Source organism: Polypterus senegalus, chromosome 4 (assembly GCF_016835505.1).
Source record: "Polypterus senegalus isolate Bchr_013 chromosome 4, ASM1683550v1, whole genome shotgun sequence".
Classification (NCBI taxonomy): domain Eukaryota; kingdom Metazoa; phylum Chordata; class Cladistia; order Polypteriformes; family Polypteridae; genus Polypterus; species Polypterus senegalus.
Genome location: NC_053157.1, coordinates 136,656,282 through 136,681,871, shown reverse-complemented (window position 1 = coordinate 136,681,871; position 25,590 = coordinate 136,656,282). Strand labels below are relative to the sequence as shown.

General features: G+C 37.8%; 2 protein-coding genes across 2 annotated transcripts in view; one reads left to right on the top strand and one right to left on the bottom strand.

The window, feature by feature from the left end:
• The window catches only part of rfc1 (replication factor C (activator 1) 1), a 55,917-nt gene extending 52,548 nt beyond the window's left edge, over positions 1-3,369 (top strand). The window contains exons 20-21 of the mRNA XM_039751307.1: positions 657-848; positions 3,030-3,369. Coding sequence (XP_039607241.1) covers positions 657-848; positions 3,030-3,110 — 273 coding nt within the window. The 3' untranslated portion in view covers positions 3,111-3,369. The remainder of the gene's footprint in view (positions 1-656; positions 849-3,029) is intronic.
• A 5,022-nt stretch (positions 3,370-8,391) lies between these two features.
• wdr19 (WD repeat domain 19) overlaps positions 8,392-25,590 on the bottom strand; it is a 93,370-nt gene continuing 76,171 nt past the window's right edge. Inside the window, exons 30-37 of the mRNA XM_039751306.1 lie at positions 23,481-23,577; positions 23,048-23,172; positions 22,078-22,159; positions 16,180-16,330; positions 15,474-15,597; positions 9,456-9,532; positions 9,242-9,376; positions 8,392-8,503 (exon numbers count right to left, since the gene is read on the bottom strand). Coding sequence (XP_039607240.1) covers positions 9,262-9,376; positions 9,456-9,532; positions 15,474-15,597; positions 16,180-16,330; positions 22,078-22,159; positions 23,048-23,172; positions 23,481-23,577 — 771 coding nt within the window. The 3' untranslated portion in view covers positions 8,392-8,503; positions 9,242-9,261. The remainder of the gene's footprint in view (positions 8,504-9,241; positions 9,377-9,455; positions 9,533-15,473; positions 15,598-16,179; positions 16,331-22,077; positions 22,160-23,047; positions 23,173-23,480; positions 23,578-25,590) is intronic.

Below are 25,590 nucleotides of genomic sequence, written 5' to 3'. Positions count from 1 at the left end.
AATGTAATTCAAATACACTTTTGCCTGATGTATTACAGAATAGCGAGAGTTTGGACGGCCTGTACAGACTGCACAGTACAGTTACATGTAGAAGAAAAGAATGCATTATTTGAATTTTTGTAAAGATAATTTTGGATACACTAAGTATTGAAGTGTATATACTGTAGAATGCCTGTTCTTTGTATGTTTTTCTAATATGGTTGCAGCAGCAATTTAGATACAAACAGAAATTGCATGTTTCTGAGACAGTTACAGCCTTAATGTTTGCATAATAATGGATTTCTTTAAATTGATTGCCTGCATTGAGGCTGACTACTTTATTTCGCATTGATCCCACTAACCCCATACCCCATGTGGAGAACATAATGAGATCAAGAAATATGATGAGCATAGCTACTGGTAGATTCTTATTACTCACATAATGCAAATTTTGGGATTCCGGGTAAGTCAATGTGTAGATCTGTGGGACTCGAGAACACGGAGACAAAACATCCAGACATATATGTTGGCTCGTCACAGACAGTGCTGAGACTCTGGGCTCTGAAACTGTGAGGCTTATTAAAAACTTGAAATGGGCGCTTGCAATTCATTTGGTGATATGCAATTTGCTATTATGGAAAAATTTCCTAATATATTTATTGATGTATTCTTACCAGGTTAAGGCGGCCTTTACGCGCACCTACAACAAAGAGGTGCATTTAACACCATACGCCCTTCAGGCTGTGAGTAAAGGAAAACGGGGTAGAGCAGCTACTGTTGATTTAGACGAAGAGGAGTTTGGCACCAACAATACTCAGCCAGAGGATAACGAAACTGAAGACACAGTTGAAATGGATGCAATGATAAAGGTAAAGGTGTATTTTCTTTCTTTTGTTTAAAAATTCACCTCCTGCTTGACATCATTTGAACAGTAATCAATAAAAAATACATTTGTGTGCCATGGGACCAAGGGGTGTTTTCCAAGTTGAAATTTCACGTGAATATCCATGCAAGTGGTGGCTGCTGGTGGGTCATTTAGCAAAAACAAAAAATAAAGCTTCTCAAATTCAACAGGTTTTGATGTAACCGCGCTTTGCTTTTGTGCTTTTGTGAAAAATACAAAATAACCCCCTCAGCCAGACATGGTATTTTTTATTTGGATAAAATTGTACTCGGATTGATGCAGTTTATCCTTAATGCATTAATCAGTCAGTCAGTCATTGTCCAACCCGCTATATCCTAACACAGGGTCACAGGGCAGTCTGCTGGAGCCAATCCCAGCCAGCACAAGGCAGGAACAAATACCTGGGCAAGGTGCCAGCCCACCGCAGAGGGCACACACACCAAGAACAATTTAGGATCGTCAGTGCACCTAACCTGCACGTCTTTGGACTGTGGGAGGAAACCCACGCAGACACGGGGAGAACATGCAAACTCCACACAGGAACGACCCGGGAAGTGAATCCAGGTCTCCTTACTGCGATGCAGCAGCGCTACCCACTGCACCACCGTGCCACCCTAATGTGTTTAGTTTGCTTCTTTATTGCATTTTGAGCAAGCCAAGAAGTAAATCCACGGCAACCTTCTATTTCTCTGAAACTGTGGGTCAGAAATTCACGTGAACTTGACAGAAGTGCACAGGAGAGATGTCACAAGTGGCACCACAAAAGCTGCTTTGAGTGATTCAAAGTGAAAAAGACCAACCACAAGTCTGACACTTTGCAAGAGGCACCAGCTTGTGCAAGGTAGCCATCTGGGGTTTCTTTGCCTGTCAAAAAAGCTTATTGCTTCTTTTTAGAATATTTTTCAGTAGTTTTGGAAGCTGAATTTTTATCACAAAAATAATAAATGATTGGCCTTATTTCTAAACTGTAATAATCTAAAACAGTTATTTTTTTTTTTTAGACAGTTGTGTTGGGTAGAATGCCTAGAAGGGGCTGGGTGGTCTCGTGGCCTCGGAACTCCTGCAGCTGTCTGGAGTTGTTTTTTTTTTTTTTGGTTTTTTTCTGTCCTCCCTGGCCATCGGACCCTACTTTTATTCTATATTAATTAATATTGCCTAATTTTATTTTTTAATATATTTTGTCTTTTTTCTCTTTCTTCATCCTGTAAAGCACTTTGAGCTACATCATTTGTATGAAAATGTGCTATACTGTATAAATAAATGTTGTTGTTGTAAACTACCGTTGCTGTTTAAACCCAATCCTATCCCATCCCTGAAGGTGCTAAATATGTAATGCACTCTTCAGGCGTTCAGGTCATTGTGCTAATCTTTACTTTGGTACCACAGTGGAGAGGCTGCCATTCTACGTTCAAACAGCTATATTTGTGTGGGGCCTCAAAGCACAATTCAAAATGTTACATAGAAAGGAAGCACATGGATTGCTCTCAGTGGTAACAAAATCAACATAATAGCAGTTTGCTTGCATTTTATTCAAGAAGAAGCTTCAGTTTTTTTGTATGCATTTTGAATGGCATCACTAGAGTTGTTTAAAGGTCGATTTATAGCAGTGCTTCTCAATTATTTTCTGGCATGCCCCCCCCTAGGAAGAAGAAAACATCTCGCGCCCCCTGCGCAACTATAAATAGTATCATTTGTCTATAAAATTGTTATAAGTACACCTCTGCATAACACTGTATCCTTATTAACGTATAAGAGAATAAAAAAAGAAAGAAATATGGACCAATTTACAACAAAGAATAGCTTTATTAAATGTAACAGAAAAGATTTAAAGTTCATTCTAAATTCAAAAAAAATTTAAAAGAAAAATAAAAAAGCATGTTCCCCGAGGTCAAAGGGGCGCGCCCCACTATTTGAGAAGCACTGATTTATAGAAACGTCAGATTTAAAATGTTAGATGTCAACGTGTAATCTTTATTTTCAGTCAGTTGAAATCTGAGTTTTTCCTGTACTCTAGTTATACAGTAGGTGTAAGTTAAAATGTAACGTGCTGAAAGCAAAAAATATTTGATAGAGAACTGTCCATTATTATTAAACATTTTTCCAACGGTTTTACCAATTTAAGGTTTTGTTTTGTTTTATTTTGCAGCAGAAGAAAGTGGCAAAGGCTTCAAAAGAGGAAAAAGCAACTGTCTCGAAAGGAAAGGGGAAAGGAAAGAAAGCAAAATAACTGAATAGTTTTAAAACTACTTTTACATTTTGCGCGTGTGTAAAGCAACATTTAAAGTGACAAAGGATCATTTATGCAACTTATGAGACTCTTTAAGAAGCTTTGACTTTTTTGAAGGGACATTTATCACTGGTATGACAAAAATAAGTGCTTATGTAAATAATGAAAAAAAAACTATGAAAATGTCCAGATTTGTGTATATTAGTAGGAATCTAGTAGAGTATTATATAAATAAAATAAAAATAGTTTTCATACAGTTTATTTGTATTATATTATTCTTTTGATGTTTTGAACAAGAATCATCACAAACGACCTGAAAAATTGTGTGAAAAGAGATGAAGCCTAAAACCTTCTCCATTGACAGCATGCGGTTTGGCAAGAGATCTTTAATGGAAACGTCCCTGTGATCATTGGGCTTGGCATGTAAGATTCCATGTCTCTAATTTTAGATTCTTAATCATATTTAGATTACAAAACTGGTAAAGGCACTGTAAAGTCCTAAAACATGAAGGAAATGCAATTTGTAAGCTAAAAAGATCACCCAAATAAATCAGGGTACAATAAATAAATCAGGGTACAATGTGCTCAAGTCTGACTGATGTTCTACATGCAAGTGGGTGCTGTGGAGCTTTGGTTCCTGCCTTGCAGTCTGTGCTGTCAGGTTGGGCTCCCAGTCCCAGTGATTCTGGACTCTGGTTAAATGGGTTCAGGAAGTGGGTTGGTGGATGGGTATATTTTTCTATATTCTTTGCAGTTAGTTGATGATCATTTAGACTTCATTCACTGAAATGTCTAAATGTGAAGACATATTATTATTTCTTATTTATATGTAGTTAGTCCAGAACTTGTCAGTAGTTCAGTCACCAGTTTTTACTATGAAATTATCTGTTAGAAGGTGCACTTTATAATATTCATTTCTGTGGACTAGTATAGCCACTTTCCAACTAATACCATATATCTTGGGTAATTTGCCTTTATCAGTTTGTTACAATAAAATCTTTGCTATATTATTTGCCTCAATCCTACTTGTTCAATACAATGAAATTCATTTCAGGATGGTGTGAATGTATCTCCTCCACACGAGGAGAGAAGTTTTGTTAGAATTGGAGAAAGGCCAAGATTAAAGCTGTGTATAGAATAAAATAAATGCTGAAAACAAAAACTTAACATTTCATTTGGTTAATATTAAAATCAACTCTCTTCAGAATATTACAGACTATGGAAGTGTGTGGGGTTTATCAATTTTTAGATCCTACTGTGAATGTGAGCCCTGCTGTGTTTTAATACCTCTGTTCATAGCGGTTCAAATGTCCTTTATTTTTTTAAGATACCATGATACAAAGAATTCTTAGATTACAGACAGATACTGAAAATTCAATGTAAATTGTTATTTGAGTGTACTGGGATAATAACTTTTGCTTTATTAATGTAGAGAGTATGTCCTGACGTGATCCCTGCTGGTGGAGAGGTAGGTCTGAGTGGTGCTGTGTTTCATTTGGGGGTAAAACTTAATTAAAACGCAGCGTTTGATTGTAAAACAGCTCCTGCTCACCACTTTCTTCCGATTAAAAGGGTCCTCTCTGTCCAGATTTAGTCTTCTGTAATAATCAGGAGACAGTTGAAGGGGTAAAGGGTGCCTGAACCATTAGGATCTAGTGGCCATAATATAATAGATTTCAGAGTATATATTAAAAACATAAAATTGTTAAAAGGTTATCCTAATTTATGTTACTTGGCCTTTCCAATTGTGCTTACAATGTGCTCTACTTAAATGAAATATAAGTGTGGAGGCAGTAGAGGAGATATAGGGTTAGGGTTAAAAGTGCTTTACATATAATACAGAACAAGTGTATGCTAAAATTCAGAAGCAGTCAAAAGTGAAAGAAAACTCAAAGGTAGATAAATAAGGAGCTAAAAATGAAGTTACAAAAAGGAAAGGAGCACAAGAGTAGGAATTCCAGCAGTGAGCAATGTGAGCAACAGTTAAAAAGTATATTAGGGAGACTTGGAGAGAAATACTGCTGAAAAGGTGAAGATGACTGAAAAAAGATTCTTTCAATATTCAATATAACAGTAGTGTAAGAGCCAATCTTAGAAAGTTAAAGTTTTGAATTCAACTCATATTAATGTTTGCTTAATTTGAATAGAACATAAACTTCTTTCATAGTCATAACTTATGGTATATTCTTTTCCCCCTATAAGTTAGCAAGAGATAGAACCTTCTTACTGTAACTGAGAAACAGTGTGATAATAAGCTCAGTTGTTGTTTAGAAGAGGTCCCAGTACAGAGGGACTTAAAAGACTCATTTTAAACTCAGAAATGGGATAAGCATACAGTTTTCTGACCGTTTTGAAATGGTTCAGAAATGTTAAGTAAATAGTAACAATTTGAGATGTAACAAGATTAAGCTGAGATTAGAATTGAACTTTTCTTAAAATTTTCCTTTTTTGCTATTTTAATTTTCCTTTTTAATTTTCCTTTTAAAAATGAAGATATTTTGTCTGTGGAATCATTTCTGTGCGTCAGGGTTTTGTTGAATCCCATTTTTTGAGTTGAAGCTGCAGAACTTTGGTAATTTTGGGAAAACACAGCTACAAGTAGAACAACCATCAAAAAGGAAGTTAAGAATATTAGAAATAGCAAAGGTGAGATGAAATATGGGTGCATCTCAATAAATTATCACCAAAAAGTTAATTTATTTCAGTAATTCAATTCAAAAAGTAAAACTCGTTTATTATATAGATTCATTACACACAGAGTGATATATTTCAAGTAGTCTTCCCCATGATCATGTGGCCTACTGAACCAGAATGAGAGGCCACTTAAAGGCTCAGGACACCTTTACAGATATTTTGGGTTAAATAACTGAGTGGAGTATGACACCATGAGTCTACAATATTCAAATTTTCTGACATGCTGAATTTTGGATTTCCCTGGTGAGAGGGATTTGTTTAGAATGAGGTGATGTTAAAAGTGCTCTCCTTCAGGGACCAGTGATGGGGCCGCTGCTTATTTTAATATAAAGAATAAAATCGGTAAGCTGGTTAAGTCTGCAGATGATGCCAAACAAAAGTGGAAAGGCGGGTGATGTAGAATTGGCTAAATTGTCACAAAGGGACTTGAACAGGCTTGGGCAGATTTGTGGCAGAAAGCATTTCATGCAAGTAAACATAAGGAGGTAAAATGGTACATCTGAATTGTCAATGGGAAGTCCGCAACTTGAAAGTTCGCCTTACAAGGAGGACCAAGGAGTCATGGCGGACTTGTCTCTATGGACGCTCCTATCAGGTGCTTTTAGGTCCGATGCCAATTTCATGTTACTAGAATTGGCTAACTTGGATTCAGATTTCTTTTATTTATCCTTTTTATTTATTTAATTACACTAAACTGCTGCATAACCAGCCATGTAGAAGCTGTATACTTTTTATTAATGTAGTATTGTTATAATTAAACTGCTGACCACTGGTGTCACCTGTTCATTTTTCTATTGTAATAAAATAAAATGCTATAGCCTTATTGTTCAGTGACCATAAAACCTACTGAAATAAAAAAAAAACTTTTTAAAAACTTTAAAACATTTAAAACTAATAAAATATGTACAAACCTATGTATCTATTAAAATAAAAGTTCATGGCATATTTGCAAACCACAATTCTAATAAAATGAAGACTAACATGATTAACAAGTTGACACATAAAATAGAAGAATTGGTCTCCTACGCTAAAAAGCAGAGAGGGTAAACTCTTCCTTATCGATCCTTTCTCTAATTAAAAATGTGAACAACTGTACAGTACTAAACTCAAGCTCACTCACCATCCACACTCACACAAGGAGTGTCCATTTAAATTATTGAACTTGTTCTCGTTTAATTTGTGCTGATGACATGCCTCCATGCATGATACGACACCTCAGACTCTCTTTTCTTGGTTTGTTACTCCACTTTCTTTAATGTAAAAGCCGATATGAATGCCGTCACTTTCTCCAGAAGTCTGGCTGTTGGCTCTCTGTTTACAGGACGTATGACAAACTACCCGTTTAACTACCATAATACCTTGTATATATGAGCACTACAACTAAGTTACTGTAAAGATTACAAAAAGCAGGTTCTGAAAAAAAAAACAAAAAAACAGTTTTTTGGTATCTGCTAATTTCCGAGTCATTTGGGATCAAAACTGGCCGATCTCGCTCAGCAGCATCACACTAGTTGTCATCAAAGCAGTGTACCGAAGTACACAAGAAGGCTAGTTGGATGTTAGGCTTGACATCACAAGCACTGCCACCCATCTAACACAGGGTGAATGCCAAATAATCAACGCAGACCTTGGAATTAACGTCTTCAGTGTGCCATGCAATGCATGTCTCTGTTTTATGAAGTTTGGTATGGGATTTGTAAAAGCAGTTTTAATGTTTGTGCCATCTGTTGGAATAACAAATGCAATGCATTTTTTATTACTAAAAATGTCAGGGATGTGCCATGTTTTGGAAGGACAGACATAGCAACAAGACAGACACTTATCCTTTTATTAAGGTGGATGATGTGTGGAATATAAGGTAACGCACTAGTGAGGCTTCACACAGAGTGCAGTGTACAGTTTTGGTCTCTACATTACAAAAATACAATACATAACAGCATTAGAAAAAAGTCCAGAGAAGGGCGACTAGCAAAATGAGAGGACTGAGAGGTATGAACTGCAGTGAACGTTTTCAGTTTACGTACGTGCAGATTGAGAGGACGAAAAATAACTTCAAACTGGAACACTTGTCAAGTACTCAAGGGGAGACAAAAGTACTTAGAAAGTGATCTGATGTGCACTGAGAACATGCCGACTGCACAGACTGATGGGAGTGTCATGAAAGTCATGTCTCTGTGGACTCTGGGACTTTTGGGGCTACTTTTATGTGCACCACCTGATATAAACGACTATATACACAGGCTACAACACTTTCAAAAATGATGAAAGATGAGGAGAAAATGGAAGATAGTCGAGGAGAATTGTCAAAGGAAAAATGAAAAGTTCAAAAAGCCGCACTGATCTAAAGCCAGTACACCTGGATTCAATGGAGCTCAGCCGTCAGAGGTGGCACTGGGACTCCAAAGACCCTCCCATGACCCCAAGGGGCGTCTTGTTCTTCAGACTAAAGACACTTTTATGATTGATGTTTGTTAAAGTTCTATTGTGTGTGCATTGCCCTTTTAAAAACAGGTCACATTATTTTGGTGTTTTGTAAAAGATACAATAAGGGGAATCACTTCAGTTTGTTTAAATATTTTATATACAATTTTGTGTTAAAAAATATTTACAGAAAATCAGTCTGAAGAATAAGGAATACATTTTTACTTCCCAGAGTTCCAAAGTGTCGACAGCTGCCTTCAATGATTATGGATGTCATCCTGGAAGAAAAAAAAGACAGAAGTTGAGCCCTTTACCCAAATAATGCCAAAGAGCTTATGGAAACTAAGACAGGCGTCTCACCCTAGACTTACAAATAAAGTGATGTGGGTGACTTCATGGATGAGTGGTAACTTGTGCATACCAGAGTATTCAAAATGAGAATTTCCTTTTTTTTAATGTACTTATATCAGATGGCATCTCCATATTGTCTGGCTAGCAAACTTGTGACCCTTTAAAGAGTCTTCTGCCTGGCACCCAACACTGGATTAAAAGAATGCCCCACCAAAAGTAATTTTATTATCTATTATATACCCCATGTAGTTTATAGTTAATGGTAAAAAACAACACTTTTAATCTCATATTTCTATGCAGAACACAGATAAACATATAGAATAGGCATTTATGGTGATCTGTGTAATTGAGATTATCTACCCATAAATCAGCTTAATTCATTCCAGGGTCACAAAGGCTGGAGCCAATCACAGCAGTTTGTGTTGCAAGGCAGGAAGCAACCCTGCTATGGCCCAAGTCCAGCACACAATCCCTCACTCACGGCACACTTGGTTACAGTCACATGTTTTGAGCGGGGTGTTACTCGGCAAGACTCCATTACGTCATCCAAAAAGGGGGCAATGCCAGCTTTGTTTTATTAATCCACTGTATGCTCAAACACATACACACATTTAAACAGACTAACTGGTTACATTGATCCATGAAGCTACAACAGAACTAAATACCTGCTGGCAGGACACACTGCTTATTGCTCGACATCTTCAGGTTTCAGGTAAGGTGTGCAGTCCATGATTTTGGTAAGGTGGGCCGCAGATACGCTGTCTGAACACATGGGACATGTCGATTCACTCTCCAGCAATCTAAGAAGAAATATTTAAGCAACAGTCACAAAAGAGCAATGGCACCTTGGAGTGAAGAGCAATGCGAATGACTACTTACAATCTGAACTCACTGAACAGAGCGGGGAAATGACATTTGGGGCAACTTGTCCAATCTTCTTTATTCATGTGGCGACCCTGCAAAATTTTATTTTTGTTACCAGTAATATGTGGCTTCTCAAGTGACATTTATGTAAAAAATAGAAAGAATAATAAAAAAAAGTAAATATTGAGCAAAAACCTGTAAATTCTATGCTATTATCTAATAATAAATGGTATTTTGTTAACTTATTATATACTTTTAATCTCACATCCCCAAAGATGTGCAAATTAGGTTAATCAGATATTCTAAATTCAACCAATGTGAGTGTGACTGAGGGTGTTCTTGTGGGTGGGTGCTGCCAGGCCCCGGAGCCCACCCACTCAGACTGAACTGGGGGTTTGGAAATGTTATGTGGCGTCAAGTCGGCATGTGGAAAAGAGTCATTTTGATGGTCTCTTGCACAAACTAATGTGAAGTATTTTTAAAGAATAAAAAAAAAATTATGACAAAATCCTTCTTAGAGGATTTATTTACAAAAGACCTATAAGTTAGAATTATAGGTTAAAGGCACACAACAATGCATGTTTCCAAATCAGTAAACGAATCCTACTATTACATTTTTTTTTATATAAAAATGTTTTGCTTAGATGAATTAAATATTTTTCCCATTCAATTGTAAAGGAATTGCTCTTAGATAAAAAATATTTGGAAATGTTATAATTCTTGTAGCAAGATACATATATATAAATATAAATATATATATACATATATACATATACATATATATATACACTCAGCAAAAAAAGAAACGTCCCTTTTTCAGGGCTGTGTATTTCAACAATAATGTTTTAAAAATCCAAATAACTTTACAGATCTTCATTGTAAAGGGTTTATTTAAACAATGTTTTCCATGCATGTTCAATTAACCATAATCAATTAATTAACATGCACCTGTGGAATGGTCGTTAAGACCTTAACAGCTTACAGAAAGTAGGCATTTAAGGTCACAATTCTAAAACGCAGGACACTAAAGAGACTTGTCTACCGACTGTGAAAAACACCCAAAGAAAGATGCCCAGGATCCCTGCTCATCTGCGTGAACGTGCATTAGGCATGCTGCAGGGAGGCATGAGGACTGCTGATGTGGCTAGGGCAATAAATTGCCATGTCCGCACTGTGAGACCACTAAGACAGCTACAGGGAGACAGGAAGGACAGCTGATCATCCTCGCAGTGGAAGAGCCCGGATCTCAATCCCATTGAGCACGTCTGGGACCTGTTGGATCGCAGGGTGAGGGTTAGGGCCATTCCCCAGAAATGTCCAGGAACTTGCAAGTGCCTTGGTGGAAGAGTGGGGTAACATCTCACAGCAAGAACTGACAAATCTGGTCCAGTCCATGAGGAGGAGATGCACTGCAGTACTTCAAGCAGCTGGTGGCCACACCAGATCTTGACTGGTACTTTTGATTTTGAGCCTCCCTTCATTCAGGGACACATTGTGAAACATTTTTAGTTTATGTCTTATGGTGTTGACTCTTTTAGTGTTCATACAAATATTTACACATTAAGTTTACTGAAAGTAAAACAGTTGAAAGTCAGAGGACGTTTCTTTTTTGCTGAGTGTATATATATATATATATATATATATATATATATATACACACAGGGAGTGCAGAATTATTGAGGATTAATTTTAATATGGAACAAACACAGTGCTATCAGTCAATCCAAAATGTTAATAAACCTGAAACCTGAATGTTTCACAACGGAAATGTGAGTGTGAACATCATCAGGGGAATACATATGTGCACAATTATTAGGCAACTATTAGTGTGCAGATTTATTATGCAACTAAAGGAAAAATGAAAATTTTCCCATCTCACTTGTTTATTTTCATCTGTTATAGTGAGAATAATAAACAAACACCTCAAAATTTACAAATAAACATCTCTGACATTTCAAAAAATAAATCAATCAATCAATGACCAATATAGCCACCCTTCTTTCCAATAACAGTCATAAGCCTTTCCATTCATGGAGTCTGTCAGTTTCTTGATCTGTTGACGATCAGCTTTTGTGGAGCAGTGACTACAGCCTCCCAGACACTCTTCAAGAGGTGTATTGTTTTTCTCCCCGTAAATCTAGTGTTTAAGAAGTGCCCACAAGTTCTCGATAGGGTTTAGGTCAGATGAGGAAGGGGCCATGTCATTATTCCTTCATCTTTAAGGCCTTTACTGGCTGGCCACGCAGTGAGAACTTTGATGCAAGTGATGGAGCATTGGCCTGCATAAAAATCATGGTCTTTTCCTGTATCACTGTTTGAAGAAAGTGTCTTGAAAAACTGGCAGTAGGTTTGGGAGTTGATTTTGAGTTCATCTTCAATGCAAAAGGTCCAACTAGCTCATCTTTAAAAATACCAGCTCATACCAGTACCCCACCTCCACGTTGGAGTGGAGCTCTGTGCCATTACTGATCCACAGGTCCATCCATCTGGTCCATCAAGAGTCACTCTCATCTCATCGGTCCATAAAACCTTTGAAAAAATCTGTCTTCAGATATTTCTTGGCCCAGTTTTGACGTTTCAACTTATGTTTCTTGTTCAGTGGTGGTTGGGTTTCAGCCCTCCTTACCTTGGCCATGTCTTTGAGCACTGAACACCTTGTACTTCTGGGCACTCCAGGTAGGTTGCAGCTCTGGAATATGAAAGTACTGGAGGATAATGGGTTCCTGGTAGCTTCACGTTTGATTCTTCTCAAATCTTTGGCAGCTAATTTGCGTCTTTTGTTCTCAACACGTTTCTTGCGACCCTGTTGACTATTTGCAACAAAATGTTTGATGGTTCTGTGATCACACACCAATATCTTAGCAATTCCAAAAGTGCTGCATCCCTCTGAAAGACTTTTACAATTTTTGACTTTTCAGAGTCAGTTAAATCTCTTTTTGGCCCATTTTGCCTGAGGAAAACTAGCTGCCTAATAATTCTGCACACCTTGATATAGGGTGTTGATCTCCTTAGGCCACACCCTCCCTCATTACACAAATACACATCACCTGACGTGCTTAAATCCAATAAGCATTCAAGTTAATACAGCTTGGAGTTGGAATATACGCATAAAAATGATGATATGGTCAAAATACTCACTTGCCTAATAATTGTGCACACAGTGTATATATATATATATATATATATATATATATATATATATATATATATATATATATATATATATATATATACACTAGCAAAATACCAGCGCTTAGCATCGCGTAAGTACTGCCTTAACATTTTTATTAAGAAGAAAATTAAACCTTTTAAACTGAGGAAAATATACCAATAATTGTTTGTTAAGGATCTTTTTGTATACCACACTGTGAGTTCGGCCCTCCGGTTGTAATATGACCAAGCTGTGCGCTGAGCTTACTCTTGAGCATGCAACGTACAGTTGGCCATGTGAACAGTAATCTTGTTTCATATCTCACAGCTTGGATTGCTGCTGTCATAATCGGTTTGAGTTTCATGGTTTGTTTCAATTACGACAGTATTTGCAGGACTTGTGTTGAAGTGACATTCGGCATCTGTCAAGCGTTGTAAGCATACAACCGGTTTCATCGATAACTTCACATCCAGCTTTTGAGAGTTTAAACATTCATAAACATCAAAGTGTCCACTACTGAAATCGTCACCTGTGAATCTAAGATGTTTAAGAGGCATTGGCAGTTGTCGAAAGGTGTAAAATATTTGGCCATTTCGGTACACTTGAAAGTGACAACCGAACAATTCACATGCAGAACCATAGGTGAAGGGCTTAAGCATTTCACTCTTATAGTGCTCCCGTGTAGTATAATTATCTCCTGTACCGTCATCAGTCCACACCTTGAACCTGTCCCAGTCATTCAATACATAAGACACAATGTTCCTCCAGATATCAAGAGTGAGCCTGATATGGCCGTGCAATATGTAACAAAGAGAATGGAAAAGGCAGGTGCCATCTCCGAGCATGAAAACCACTCGGTAAGTGACAGTTCTTTGATCGATGGTGATCACCTCGATAGACATGTTAATGGGGGTACGGTTGGAACGATAAAGGCAATGAGTACCTGAACAATGTAAAGTAAGTCTAAAATACCTACACAATAACTATAATCGTAATAAACAAACAGTAAAACAGCGGAGAAGCCGTGGATTAAATAAAAAAGGATGCAGTTATCAGCAGGGAGATGTGAATCCCGTGGCGAAGCAAGGAAGGGAATGTAGAGACTGGAGCAATGAACGGCCTTATATAGGCAGGCAGCCAACAACGTGGGAGGCGTTGGGATGGGGGACCCAACGCTGCCTCACACGTTTGACCGAGCTGCAGGCTATGGATGTATATATGTACGTAAGTAGGATTCAGTTAGCGTTGGGAACCCACATACCAAATTTCTTGAAGATGGGCCCATAAGTAACAAAGACCATTGGAAAGTTCAATATGGCGGCCAACAGTGGCGTCATACCATCGAAATAAGTAAGTACATCGGTTTCGGTTAGCGCAGGGAAGCCACCTACCAAATTTTGTGAAGATGGGGCTATAAATAAGAAAGTTCAACATGGAGGATGTTGTCAACCGTTATGACCATTACGCATAGAATCTCGAAATGAAACCTTCTTAACTTTTGTAAGTAAGCTGTAAGGAATGAGCCTGCCAAATTTCAGCCTTCTACCTACACGGGAAGTTGGAGAATTAGTGACGTTGAAAAGTTCAACATGGTGGCCGACAGTGGCGTCATACCACCGAAATAAGACCGTACAACGGTTTCGGTTAGTGCAGGGGAGCCGCCTACCAAATTTCATGAAGATGGGGTCAGCCTTCTACGTACACGGGAAGTTGGAGAATAAGTGACATTGGAAAGTTCAATATGGCGGCCGACAGTGGCGTCATGACAACCAAAATAACTACGTACATCGGTTTCGGTTAGCGCAGGGAAGCCGCCGCCTACCAAATTTCGTGAAGATGGGGCCATAAATAAGAAAGTTCAACATGGCGGACGTTGTCGACCATTATGACCGTTACGTGTAGAATTTCAAAATGAAACCTGCTTAACTTTTGTAAGTAAGCTGTAAGGAATAAGCCTGCCAAATTTCAGCCTTCTACCTACACAGGAAGTTGGAGAATAATTAGTGATGAGTGAGTGAGGGCTTTGCCTTTTATTAGTATATACATATATATATATGTTTCATGTTTGTTACATTTCTTCTTTTCATATTACATTTCTAATACTAAAATGTACTGGGGTCTAAGTGGAAATGCACCTAATGAGAATAAATTGACCCGAACTGAATACACAGTTGTAAGGTATATTAAACAATGAATTGAAATCTAATAATAGAAGTAGAAAAAAAAACTATACCAGAATAATGCAGACGAAAAAGAAAAAATACAATATCAGTTAGAGAATGAAATAAAGACGACACAGATTATCAGGGTAGGACAAAAAGCAGCTAAACAAGAAGAGGTTTTTCTGAGAGATTATGTATTGTGTGATCATTGCTTGTATTTGAATATAAATTATTATGCTTCATAAAATTTATTTAAAAATAACACATAAGAAATGTATGTATATTCAAGCCCACTTGATGCTCTTTAGGGTCACAGGAGGCTGGAGCCTATTCTGGCAACAATAAGTACAAGGTAAAAATAACCCTGGATAGGATTAATTTAGGGCTGCCAATTAATATGATCTGCACATATTAGGGACTGTAGGAGGAAAACCTGGAAATACCGAGAAGAATGTCTTTGCAGACATAGAGAGAATGGGCAAACCACACTCAGACAACGAGTGGCCTCGTAATTTGAGTCCAAATACTGTGCTACTCACTATGCCAACATGCCATCCTACCTAAAGAAATATAAACATTTTAAATAGTCTTTTAAACATAAATCAGGTTGATAACATGAAAAGCAGATTACACATGCATGAAAGTGTTTTATACAAAGTCTCATGATATAAATGCTTTGAATTAAACTTATAACATGATGTCGTCTGAATTCAGACTTACTGTTGCAATGCAGTAAGGCAGACTGTTTTTGCAGCCTGGACAGAGAAGTTCAGTTTCTGGGAGCTTGAAGCCACAGTATGGACATGGTGTTGTTTCCTCCTCCAACTCTGCTGTGTCAGGACGCCTACAGGAAAAGAAAAAGAAAAGTGTGAGTACCTCTGTATTTAGTAGGAAGAATGCACTAGTACTTGAAATTGACTGTATGTTCATATCAAAGCATATCATTTTCAGACTCCCTTAATCCAAGTGAGGGCCAAGGGGTTGAGCCAGGAATCACAGCCCTGGAAAGGGAGCCAGTCCACCTAAAGGCTCACTCATGCACACAACCACAGCACCTACGGGGCCAATTAACCTACCCTGCATGTCATTGGGGATGTGTGAGGAAAACTGGCAGTCTCAAAAGAAAACCAACTCAAATACGGGTAGAACATGCAAACTGTAAACAGACATCATCCAGGCACCAAATTCCAAAACAAGATAGTTGAAGATTACAAAGAAACAGGCTTTACAGCTTCACACACTGCTTTTGAAGTTTATTTGCAATGACATTAGTTTCATTTAAAGTCTGCACTTTTGAGCCGAAATATAAACTCACGTCTTTAATGCATTCCTTGTTGAGCACACACAGTAATCTCAAGTTAACTTTACAAAGAGGAATTAAAATGAGTTAAACTTGTCCTGCCTAAGTGCAAAACTACATCCTTACCTAACCATTGCTTCAATCTTCTTCTTATACTTCAGGTCTATTTTGTTCCTGTATTCAGGGCGCATCAACATGGCTGCAAAGCTGAATGCAGAATTCTTTAAACCAGCTCGGTGGCACTCAATTACAGCCGATGTTAGGATTGGAACAATATCTGCAAAATGAGTATGGAAATAAAATCAACTGATAACAGTCACTTACAGAGCATAAAACAATACAACAATAGTCATCTAGTGTATGGTTTACATCTACAGCAGGAAAAAGTGTTACTCCACAGTGGAATTACAGAAACATATGTGTGAGGATGAAATAATGAACCATTTAAAGATAATTTTGCACTAGTTTACAAAATATCTTAAATCAGTGCTTGTTACAAATTAATTTCCACAAATTCCAACAAACCTTTATATTTCTTAGGTGTTATTGTCCTGGCTTCACACACTCTCTGGGTGTTAAGTAAGAGAGTACAGAGAATCCAAAGGAAGAAAGAAAAAAGCAGAATTCACCTGTTTACTGATAACTCAACCAGTGTAGCAGAGATGGATGGTGTGCAAAAACCGCTTAGGCAGATGGTAGTGACAGTGGTGACAGATTTTCATCCATCTCCTCTGCCAGCACAGGATTGCTGGAGGTCAGTGAACAATACGTATGATGGAAAGTGGACATGGTAAATTAGTGAAAGAAAGAATAAGTGGTGGAGTGTGATGCGGACTACTAAGTTCTCTCTGTTTTTTATTTTTAACAACGTGAATGTAGTCCTTAAGCGAGACTCAAATTTTTACTGCTTACTAATGGAATGATAACTTGCAAGAGTCATAAAGAGATGTACAAGCTAACTGAAGTTTAAAAAGTGCAACAATATTTATGAAAATAAACGCTAGAGTTGTGGAAGTGCACCTCTGGGAGATTTCAGCCTCTGAAATGGGGTTCCATTAAGTGGAAACTTGAAACAGTATTTGTTACAATGTCTGATGAAGTACAGTAATCGCTCCTCGATCGCGGGGGTTCTGGAATGCGATAGATGAAAATCCGCGAAGTAAAAACCATATGTTTGTATGGTTATTTTTAAGTATTTTAAGCCCTTAGAAACTCTCCCACACTGTTTATAAATATTCTCCGCACAGTTATACAGTAAACCCTTGTTTATCGCGGTTAATCCGCTCCAGACAGATAAATGAATTTCCATGAAGTAGGATTCTTTATTTATAAACCTTTATTTATAAATATTTTCCACAGTTAGAGCATAGAAAACCTGTTTACGACCTTCTAAATACGTTTTTTAACATTATTAGAACCCTCTAGACATGAAATAACACCCTTTGGTCAAAAGTTTAAACTGTGCTCCATGACAAGACAGAGATGACAGTTCTTTCTCACAATTCAAAGAATGCAAACATATCTTTCCTCTTCAAAGGAGTGTCTGCATCACGAGAAGAGAATGTCAGATAGTGAGAGTAAAGTAAACAATCAAAAATCAATTGGGCTGTTGGGCTTTTAAGTATACGAAGCACCACGATAAAGCGGGCGCAATGAAGGGATCAATGTGAAGGTAGTCTTTCAGCATTTTTTAGAGGAGCTTCCGTATCTTCTAAGCAAACAGCCTCTGTGCAAAAAGCCCCTCTGCTCACACCCCCTCCGTCAGGAGCAGAGAATGTCAGAGACAGAGGCAGAGAAAAGCAAACAATCAAAAATCAATACGGGCTGTTAGAGCTTTTAAGTATGCGAAGCACCGTGCAGGAAGCATATCGTATATCATGGAGGAGTTTTATTTAATATGTAATAAGTGCTCTGATTGGGTAGCTTCTCAGCCATCCGCCAATAGCGTCCCTTGTATGAAATCAACTGGGCAAACAAACTGAGGAAGCATGTACCATAAATTAAAAGACCCATTGTCCGCGGAAATCTGCGAACCAGCGAAAAATCAGTGATATACAGTATATTTAGATATGCTTACGTTTAAAATCCGCGATGGAGTGAAGCAGTGAAAGTCGAAGCGCTATATAGCGAGGGATCACTGTATAACTGAACATTATTTCCAGCACTGTTGTGTCTTTTTAGAAAGCATCTGAAGTAACAAAGTAACTGATAAGGGGACATAGAATCTCACCCTGGTGTAATGAGAGCACTCACACCTGTAATTTAGAGTGCCCAAAAGTCAAGTGTAGATAGACAGCAACAAGGATACAGGATGAATTGCATGCTAAAAGGTACAACAAGATGGACACTTTTGAATACGCTTCCAGACTATAAGATGAGAACAAAAATGATCCTTGTGCACTATTTACTGCCAGGCAAAATTCCTGCAAACATGATCAGCGCAAATTTAAAAATTTTTTTAATGATAAAATTGACAATGTAAGATCCCTGATTTCACGGTCATGCAACTGTAATGTGGCATTAAAATGTCAAACTCCATGTCCCCTTGTGCATATCACCTTTATGACAGAGCAGGAAGTCATAGCTTCAGTTTCTAAAATTAAACCTACAACTTTTTCCTTCGACCAGATCTCGATAAAAACTAGTGAAACGCTCAGTCAACGTCCTGGCAGCACCCATTCCTAACCTTATCACTAGACTGACGCAGTTCCTAATGCATTAAAAGTGTAAGTTATTAGGCCACCATTGAAGAAAAAGAAAAAAAAAAAAAATCACAGCCGGGCCCTAATAATTAAAATATTTATAGACTGTGGCGGACGCCCAGGGGCCATGCCCGGCCGGGATGCCCCTTCAGTATATGTTCAGGGGGAGCAGCCATGGATTATTCAATGGGCTCCATGGGAATTGGAGTTTGGTGCGGCCCTGTTGGGTCCTGCAGGCGCTGCCAGGGGGTGCTGCAGCTGGGACTCCTTTGCCCTTGTGGGCAGTGTGTTCGCCACACCCGGAAGTGCAGTCAGAACTCGGCAATCAAGCACCTGGAGCACTTCCGGGTGAACTATAAAAGGGGCCAGCAGTCACTACTTAATGGCCACAGTCGGGAGGACGGAGACAAAGCTGATGTAAGCAGTGGAGGAAAGGAAGAATGTTGGTGCTTGTGTGTTTACTTGTGTGTTTTGGGACTGTGTACTGCCTGTGGGACACATTGAAGACATGGCCCACAGGTGAAGAAAATAAAAATCATTTTGGTTTCTTTTAACATGCCTCCGTTGTAAGTCTGTGTTAGGTCGGCGTCCTTATAGCACCTGCTACAAGATCTATTTTAAATTTGCTATTTCTTACTACTACAATAAGTACTTTCTGTCCAGCTTCAGTCTCCCCTTGCTCCTTCCGATTTACTTGAGGATTTTAAGTCATATTCTCGATGTCATTTTAATATCTATGTTGTTACATTAAAACATAGCCTTTGAGATTTATGACCACTCTATTCTGTTAGACAGACTTGAAAATTACGTTATACTCAGAATCACCATACTTGAATTGTTTAATTTATATTTATCAAATCAGATTCAGTACGTATGGCAATGTGCTGATGCCACTCTGTCATTCTGTTGAAGTTAGATATGATGTTCCACAGTGCTCAGTACTGGGACTGTTACTGATTTCACTTTACACCCTGCTGCTGGGAGATAAAGTTAGAAAATATAATATCTGTTTTAACTTGAATGCAGATTATACTCAGCTACTCTGTTCCTTCAGGCCAAATGATGTTTCTCTTTTAGTGTCCCTAATTAATTGGATCAGCAAGATATACGAATGGAAAAGCGATAACTAATTGTCTTTAAAACAGAAAAAAAACCCAGAAATGTTATTAACTGCTGTGAATGATAAGGATAGCAACAAAGTCTTGTCATCTTTTAACTCAGTATGCCTAAATATTAGTTGCACTAAATTGGCAAACAACTTAAGGATTAACTTTAACATCTTTTTTTATCTTTTAAAACACACAATTCAATACTATCTGAAACCTGTTTTTTCCCAGGTTAAAAACATAAGAAAATGACAGTTTCTAAATATATTTTTATTTTTAGTGGATCTGCAATGCATTATTCACAGATTGTCAAAGTTGGCCCGTTAGGAGCCTCCAGTTACACCAAAATGTTGCTGGAAGAATTATTATTATAACTAGAAATTATACATATTATAACCCCTGTCCTTAAGTCATTACACTGGCTTCCAGTTAAGTCTAAGGCTGATTTCAAATCTGTTTTTTTACATTTAAGGATTTTAATGGCCATGGCCCTACTTACTTACCTCAATTTATCCATGCAAACACATTGGAACATTAGAAAAAGTCTGATGATGAGAACAGACCAATCAGCCCAACAAGCGTATCCATCCTTTTCACCAACATAACATCAAGTTGAGATTTGAAGATCACCAAAGTCCTACCTCCCCACCACAGTACTTGATGATTTATTCCACAGGTCTGTGGTCCTTTTTGTGAAGAAAAACTTTTTAACAACTTGCCCCTCACAAGTTTCCAAATATGTCTCAGTGTCCGTGTTTATTGTAAAGTATTAACTGGGATCCACCATAATGAATCCTTTCTTAATTTTAAATACTTGAATCAGGTTACAGTGATCCCTCGCTATATCGCACTTCGACTTTCGCAGCTTCACTCCATCGCGGATGTTAAATGTAAGCATATCTAAATATATATCACGGATTTTTCGCTGGTTCGCGGATTTCTGCGGTTATTTCATACAAGGGACGCTATTGGTGGATGGCTGAGAAGCTACCCAATCAGGGCACGTATTACGTATTAAATAAAACTCCTCAATGATATATGATATGCTTCCCGCGCGGTGCTTCGCATACTTGAAAGCCCGAACAGCACGTATTCATTTTTGATTGTTTGCTTTTCTCTCTCTCTCTCTCTCACTTTCTCTGACATTCTCTGCTACTGAAGGAGGGGGTGTGAGCAGAGGGGCTGTTTGCACAGTGGCTGTTTGCTTAGAAGATACGGACGCGCCTGTAAAAAAAATGCTAAAAGGCTACCTTCACATTGCTCCCTTTCTTGCAGCTGCTTTGTCAGGTGGTGCTTTGCATACTTAAAAGCCCAAACAGCCCTGTTGATTTTTGATTGCTTTTCTCTCTCTCTCTCTCTGACATTCTCTGCTCCTGACAGCACTCCTTTGAAGAGGAAGATATGTTTGCATTCTTTTAATTGTGAGACGGAACTGCCATCTCTGTCTTGTCATGGAGCCCAGTTTAAACTTTTGACTAAAGGGTGTTATTTCATGTCTAGATGGCTCTAATAATGTTAAAAAACGTATTTAGAAGGTTGTAAACAGGTTTTCTATGCTCTAACTGCGAAAATATTAGATTTATAAATAAAGAATCCTACTTCGCAGAAATTCATTTATCACGGTAGAATCTGGAACAGATTAACCGCAATAAACAAGGGTTTACTGTACTGCCCTCCATCTGCATTGGCTCACTAATTGGGTGCACAGCACTCTGGGTAATTCTCATGAAGGGGTAGGTTCACATACGAGTCTATTCACAAAGACACCTTAAGACACTAATATGCCAACACAAAATTACATTCCATGTTTTCTTTTGCAGCCAAGCTTTGTGTTGTATGTTTATATGTTTTGACGGGTTTTCCTATAATTTTTACCACACTGGTAAAATGGCTTTTTTAAAACCCATACTGAAAGGGTATACCAGATCGACCAGTATATCGCCCAGTACTAGTTCACACACTCTCTCAATTATCTACATATTGGATAATGTATGTAAGCCTTTTATTTAAAGGCTTGGTAAAGTCTAACTCTAAGGGAATCCATCAACCAAAGACATAGAAATAATAAATATAATCTGTAGATATCAGTTGGGACTGCCTGCATACTGATGTCATCATAATATTAAAGATGTGGGTTTCATATGGAAATTCATGAAATTTATAACCAATTTGGATTAAATAGTTCTCTAGTGCCACTTTTTCCAATGTTTACTTACGTGATGGAAATTTGCTGATGTTGTTAGAAACTCTGATTAACATGCGTGCCCCCTTCAGATGGTCACCTCGCTTCACATGTATCTGTTATAAAAATAAGAAAAATGGTAAAAATGCGTGCATCTTCAATACAATTATTAACAAAAGCTAAGGGTTAGGTATTTTTACATAAAACTAGTATTAAACATGAATGTTATTTGTATAGTAAGAAAATATACTGTAAATATTACATCATTCTTTAAAAGCTACCTGAGATTTCAGAAGAATATTCTTTGTAACTTCCATCTCATTTAACTGAATATTTTTTGCAGGCAACTCTGTTTTCTGAAAAGTACACAAAGTAAAGGTTTCCCATGCAAATCAACATAAAACGTCTGCTGCTGTGGCTGCTGTTGACGCCTGTTCAGAGTCTCTGGTGGCTGAGCAGGGACAGCTCGGTGGATTGTAGGAATGTGAGGCGGGCTGGCTGCCTGACCTGTCTATGACTGGCAGTACGACACAGTCTGGTTTGTACCTCCTGTCATCTTAAGTGGCGGTCCTCCCAGGTGAACATCGACATGGGAGCATCAGCAACACAAGCACGTTCAGCACCACGATCAGTTGAAGTCAGTACCTCACTTTCGTTTTCAATCTCCATCTTCAGATCACTTGCATCAAAATCAGAGTCCAACAAGTCAGAGACCGATTCAGAAATTAATACGGAAAATGTTGTTCACTGAGAATTTTGGTTTGTGCATTCCCTTCGGTCTCTCGCCAGATGTCGATGACATTTTAGAGGTTGTTTGCTCTTCGCTACTCACACATGTGCAGGAAATCGAGGTCAAATCAATAAAGCTAACATTCCTTCTAGCAAAGAGAGTTGAACTAAAACATAACAGCGAGTTTTGTCGCCATTTATGGCTGATTACGATCCTCTACCCCTGAATATAAACAAAAGTCGACATCCGTCCTGAATGAGTTAATGACAGTTACCTTGACCAGTATGTAGCTGTGAAGGATCATTAAATTGGTAGCCATCTCAGCTGGAATCTTAATCTTTTGTGTTTGCAGTTCTGCATACATACTAAACAGAACATCATGGGCATTTCGATAGTTTCCTTAGTGTAAAAAAAATAAAACATTAAGACATCCAGTTAGTGATTTGTTTATCATGCTGTACAAAGTACATGCAGTCTGTCAATCTTTATATCATATACCATTTTATATCATACAGACAAAAAAGCAGGCCGAAATACAAAAGAATACAATATAAATCACTGTGCAATGAATAAGGTAATGTTTATTTTTTATTAAGAACTAAATAAAGAAACAAAAAATACCTGGCAGCATATTGAACTCATGAAACGCTATCATAATTTTAGGAAAATGTGAAAAGTTAATATTTCAAGAGACCCCCCCGTATTACCTGCGGATTGCTCCTCCCGTGCGATTATAATTGCCGTCCTTGCAGCTGCTCGGTACTGCTTCAAAGCCATATACAACCGAAACAAGTACTTTGCATCCTAAAAATATTGGAAAGTTTGTAATTATTATCCTAATCTGCATTTACCTATATTTCATGACTGTATTAAATTGCTAAAATATAAACTTGGAAAGATTAATGATCTAATATAAAGAATTAAACTCCTCCATTGAAAAAAATCTTATCTTGGCTTTCTTAAAATTAATAAACCATGAAGTAACCTCTTGTTTAAAATAATCAAACCTGTTTTAAACAAACATTGCTGAATAATAATCCTTTTTCTTCAAGGCCAATTGGATTATATATAGTCACAGTTAGGGGAAATAAAACATATACAAACAGAAACCAAATACAGTGTGTTCATATGAAACATGCAACCTAATAACAGAATCTTAAAAACAGGCAACTGAAATCCAGTCCACGAAGGTCACATGGTCTTCATTGTGATTTTAAACCATTAATAGTTTCATTCAAAATTGTAAAGCCTGGATATTTCAAGACTACTGTCTTCACAAATTTCCCACATTAAATAGTAATAGTAATTCCAGTCCCATTTCAGTTAAATCTGAATTACCTGCCATTCATGTAACTCAATCTAATCTGCAGGCCACATACTGTAGCACCGTTAAACTGAACGTTGAACTGTCATGACATATGGGCTGCTTATACTCCAACTATTTCAACTGCAACACTTAGTTAGGCCTGTGTCAATAACGCACGCTGATGTTTTGCTGATTTTTAGAAGTATGTTATTTTTCACATGCTGTTTAAGTGTACTAAATAGTGACATAAAAATTAAGGAGAAGTTTTGTATTTTTACTTTCTCGTAAACAATGTATAGGGAAAGTATCGTAATCATCAGAGTCGATTTTAATGAATCTCGATGTTTTAGATCTGCCTGACTTTCTCATATATGAAGTGATTTTGATGAATCTTGACATTTTAGACCTCCCTGAGTCCGAAAATACCATTTTTGGAATTATGTCTCTGTGTGTGTGTGTGTATGTAAACATGATAACTTGAGTACGCTTTCACTTACAGTTGTGCTTGAAAGTTTGTGAACCCTTTAGAATTTTCTATATTTCTGCATAAATAATGACCTAAAACATCATCAGATTTTCACTCAACTCCTAAAAGTAGATAAAGAAGAACCAGTTAAACAAATGAGACAAAATTATTATACTTGGTCATTTATTTATTGAGGAAAATGATTGAATATTACATATTTGTGAGTGGCAAAAGTATGTGAACCTCTAGGATTAGTGGTTAGTTTGAAGATGAAATTCGAGTCAGGTGTTTTCAATCAATGGGATGACAATTAGGTGTGAGTGGGCACCCTGTGTTATTTACAGAAAGGGATCTATCAAAGTCTGCTCTTCACAATACATGTTTGTGGAAGTGTATCACAACACGAACAAAGGAGATTTCTGAGGACCTCAGAAAAAGAGTTGTTGATGCTCATCAGGCTGGAAAAGGTTACAAAACCATCTCTAAAGAGTCTGAACTCCACCATTCAGACAGATTGTGTACAAATGAAGGAAATTCAAGACCACTGTTACCCTCCCCAGGAGTGTTCGACCAACAAAGATCACTCCAAGAGCAAGGCATGTAATAGTCGGCGAGGTCACAAAGGACCCCAGGGTAACTTCTAAGCAACTGAAGGCCTCTCTCACATTGGCTAATGTTCATGTTCATGAGTCCATCAGGAGAACACTTAACAACAATGGGGTGCATGGCAGGGTTGCAAGGAGAAAGCCACTGCTCTTCCAAAAAACATTGCTGCTCGTCTGCAGTTTGCTAAAGATCACATGGACAAACCAGAAGGCTATTGGAAGAATGTTTTGTGGACGGATGAGACCAAAATAGAACTTTTTGGTTTAAATGAAAAGTGTTATGTTTGGAGAGGAAAACACTGCATTCCAGCATAAGAACTCTATCCCATCTGTGAAACATGGTGGTGGTATCATCATGGTTTGGGCCCGTTTTGCTGCATCTGGGCCAGGACGGCTTGCCTTCATCGATGGAACAATGAATTCTGAATTATATCAGAGAA